The 4,099-nt window shown below is 35.4% G+C and overlaps 1 protein-coding gene across 1 annotated transcript; it reads left to right on the forward strand.

Annotated features, from left to right (window-relative positions):
- The first annotated feature begins 1,915 nt into the window (after nt 1-1,915).
- LOC107443349 (forkhead box protein B1-like) lies at nt 1,916-3,482 on the forward strand. The gene has a single exon (XM_016057196.3). It carries the CDS (start codon nt 2,338-2,340, stop codon nt 3,352-3,354), a length of 1,017 nt encoding a protein of 338 aa, XP_015912682.1. The 5' UTR covers nt 1,916-2,337; the 3' UTR covers nt 3,355-3,482.
- The last annotated feature ends 617 nt before the right edge of the window (nt 3,483-4,099 follow it).

Consider the following 4,099-nt stretch of genomic DNA (forward strand, 5'->3'; position numbering starts at 1 on the left):
ATGGCGGACAACATCCAACAGCACATTGAAATCAGCCAAGATTTTGATTTTGACATTAAACATAGCTTCTTCATTAAACATAGCACTCTTCATTTAGCTCAGCTATAATGTGTTTTTTCTTGGACAAAGTCATTATTTGTTCTCTAAAACACTGGTCGACAATAACAAAATCAATACAAATTCAAAATAAATATTTGTTTACGTTATTAACGCATGCGCAATGAGAGAAAATGTCTGCGTTGGGCCGACTGCTCACGCTGAGCTAACAAAAAAGTATTTTTATGGCGTCAGTTCTACGTCAACTTTCCACTGACGCCCAAATAAGGCGCTAGTTCTAAGAAACCAGGCCTTGAGCTAACAAACCAGTATTTTGTTGGCGTCAATGGGACGTTGACGTCCCGCTGACGCCCAGATAAGGCGCTTGTCCTAAGAAACCAGACCTTTACAACTGTTTGTCCCTCTCAGCCGCATTGGTTTTTCTTGTTTTGCTTTTTATCTTTTGCTATTTTTTATTGATCATCATAAAATAATGTATATTCTTTTAACTCATAATATACGAATAATGTTACCATGTAATAAGCAGTTAATGCACGCATTTAAATAAATAAATGGCGTGGTTAAATAATATTTTATTCTTTTCATGCATAATAAAAATATTTATATTATAGTTTGCAACAGACAGTTTAAAAAACAAAAAATATTTTGAATATAAAATTGTTTTATTTCATATTTTTAAGATATTATGAATTTATAAAAATATGTGTATTATAAAGGTAAAAAAAAAATGTATTTCGAATTTTTTTAAAAAAGTATGACACCACTATTTAATTATACCAACAAAAACATCTCATTTAGTAACACAAAGTTCACTTGACTTTATAATTGAATATCAGCGTTTTATTTTGTTCTTTCTTTGCACAATAAAATTCAATGCAAAACGTTCGAAACAACAGCAAAATAGGAATAGCACTGCAATAAGAATGAAACTCGAAGTGGTCTTATTTCAATGTTTTTTTTTTCCTTCTGGCAATAAGAAATTACATATAGAACAATGAGCTGGATTTGTATACATATTTTGGAACTTAATAAAATAAAATAAAAAAAAAATTACGAACGTATACTTAATAAACAGAACATTTAACTTTATTCGCCTTAAGGAGCTAAATGAGCGGTGATTAAAAAAAGTAAAACTTGAGTATCAAGGAAAAAAAAAAAAAAAAAAAAAAAAAAAAAAAGCTCAACCTAACATTTTTAAATTATTGCTATTTGAAACAATAGCAAAATGAATTAATAAGAAAAATTTCAAACTACATTCTATTTACATAAAAAATATTGAACTGAATATTCATGATACAGTAAGAAAATTTTTTCATGTAATAAACAGAACACTTTGTTCCTTCGTATAATAAAAAATTATACGCAATTCAACCATAAAATTATAATAAAACCATTCTCTGTTTAATTACCTTATTAAAAAAAAGAGAAAAGATCAAACCGGACTAAAATATGTCAAATACATAAACATTAGCGAGGACATAAAAATTATTATCCAAGGGGGAAATAAATCAAAAATCTCTGTAAGATAATCCAGAAAGGAAATAAGATCTAGAATAAAAGAAAATCAGCTCAAGACATTGTTCTCAAATAGATTTGATTGCAGACATTTTACACCTGCATACCATAAAATTAATCCGCGTCATTTTCTTTGAGGTTCTCTAATACCCAAGATTTCCAACTTCTTTGTTTTTAGCCGACATTGACGTTTATGGATGAGAAAACAAAGTGGGCGGAGTCTATTGAAGGGGGTTTAACTTTTCTTTCCTCTTATTGGTGAAAAACTTTTGGCTAGGCAAAGATTTCCACCCACTTCGGGAGGAGCTAAATGGGCGTCAACTACGAAGTTCAACAATCCCTTTCGAGAGGGCAACTTCCAAATCGAGGTAGAGTAGTTGCGCAGGCGCGCACGTACACAAGCTCGGTGAAAGAACGTGCGGCTTATATTTCATTGACTACTGCTCTCGTTTGCACTGCGCTCTTGAAAGCATTCCCTTTTCTAAAGGGGTTGAAGCTGGCTTTGACTGCACCTCATGGTCATTCTTCAAGAAAAGATGACGCTGACGCACAGTGTTCCGTCGTCATTCTTCTAGGAAAAAACTACCCGATGCGGCTAACGAATTGTATTCCACCATCCTTCTTCTAGATCCGATGTTGCTAATACGTTCTATTCCATCTTTCTATTCCTTTAGATAAAAGATGCCGCATCGCATTCCATCGTTATTCTTCTGAGTACCCGATGCTGTAGTATTGTATTCCAAAGTGTGTCTTGGTCTGAAAGCCATGCCGAGGCCCGGTCGCAGTACCTATGGCGACCAAAAGCCTCCTTATTCCTACATCTCACTGACTTTTATGGCCATTAATAGTTCCAGTGAGAAGATGTTGACTTTAAGTGAAATCTACAAGTTTATAATGGACCGTTTTCCATACTACCAAAAAAACACACAGAGATGGCAAAACAGTTTGCGCCATAACCTGTCTTTCAATGACTGTTTCATCAAAATCCCAAGGAGGCCCGACAGGCCAGGAAAGGGCAGCTACTGGGCCCTGCACCCCGCTTGCGGAGATATGTTCGAGAATGGGAGCTACCTCAGACGCCGGAAACGATTCAAGCTCAGCAAACAAGCAAAAGACGCAACAGCAGCCGCCCTGGCAGACATGAAACACTTTGAAAGCATGGGACAAGTCGCCGTGCAGGAACATGCAAAAATGCGACTCACAGCCCTGGCAGCAGCCCCAAGCCATCTGCAGCCTCTAAGTGAAACATTACTAACGACGCCTATGCCAACAACTTACAAGCAGCCTTTTACGATTGATAACATCATAGGCACGGACTTTAAGACCGGTGGATTTGTGGGGGGAAGCCCGGCCTTTCAGGGGCACCAGGGCTTAATCCCTCAATCCATACTCGCGCCCCGGTCCCTAGCGAACTTTTCACTAAACATGGCTGGTTGGCCCGCTACCTATACATCAGCTGCTTATAATCCGGTGATGAACAGTGCGGACTTGTATTTCACCGCGGCAAAACCTCAACCAGCGACCAGTGTGTTCAGCTTTCCCCTACATCCTCACCTTCATAGGAATTTCGGAACTTTTCCAGCTGCTCTACCCTCTTACATTCCCTATAAGAACCATTTGTACCCGGGTGCTACTGCCCTGCCTTCGCTGACCGAACATGCGATGCTGGGATCTGCGGTGATGCCTTCGCACGCGATCTCCCCGCCGGTGAGGGTGGACTCTGTATCCAGCGATATTTCGTCTCAATCACTCGATGTTGTATCGGACGATTCATCGAAGTAAACATCGTCTGCCGGTGATTTTCAACCCTTTCGAAGCTCGCAGTAAGCACACTTTCTCTAAAGAAACATTTTTATTTCTTCATTTTTATTCTCATAAAAATGGCGAGGTATTTTTGTTTTAATTACAAATTAATGAAAAAATTTCATATTTTAAAAAATGTATACTGCAAAATATGTTTTTTTCTAAAAAGGAAATCATTATCCTGCAATCTATTTATAAATTTGTTAACCATAACCTTTTATCTATGCATAAGTTAATAAGTAGACTAATCTACTCATTTAGTTTATTAGTAGCCCATATTATTAATTTAACGTTAATTAATAGATAATATTAATTGATAGATAAAGATTCTGTTTATCTATGGGTAAATTAGTTGACCATATTGCTAATAAATAAATAAATAAGTTACTTAGTAGATCAAATAGCTGCTCTCAATCCAAGGGTTAATTAGTAGGCCATATTACTGCAATTAAATAGCATGTTCAACATGAATTAGAAAGTTTTAACCACCCTGTCAAGTCTCTGAATTTTAATTGAAATGTTTTTCAATCAGTTTATTATTGAAACATTGATCAGTTTTTTAAAATATTTAAAAAGTATCTTTTTTATATTCATTTATTTATTGTTTTTAACACGTGTGTAATTGCTTACACTATTTATTCCAAAATAATTTATAACTATGAGATATAACTTCTTGAAGATCTGAGATATAAAATTTTAAACATAAATTTTATTACTTCATTTT

Source organism: Parasteatoda tepidariorum, chromosome 7 (assembly GCF_043381705.1).
Source record: "Parasteatoda tepidariorum isolate YZ-2023 chromosome 7, CAS_Ptep_4.0, whole genome shotgun sequence".
NCBI classification, from domain to species: domain Eukaryota; kingdom Metazoa; phylum Arthropoda; class Arachnida; order Araneae; family Theridiidae; genus Parasteatoda; species Parasteatoda tepidariorum.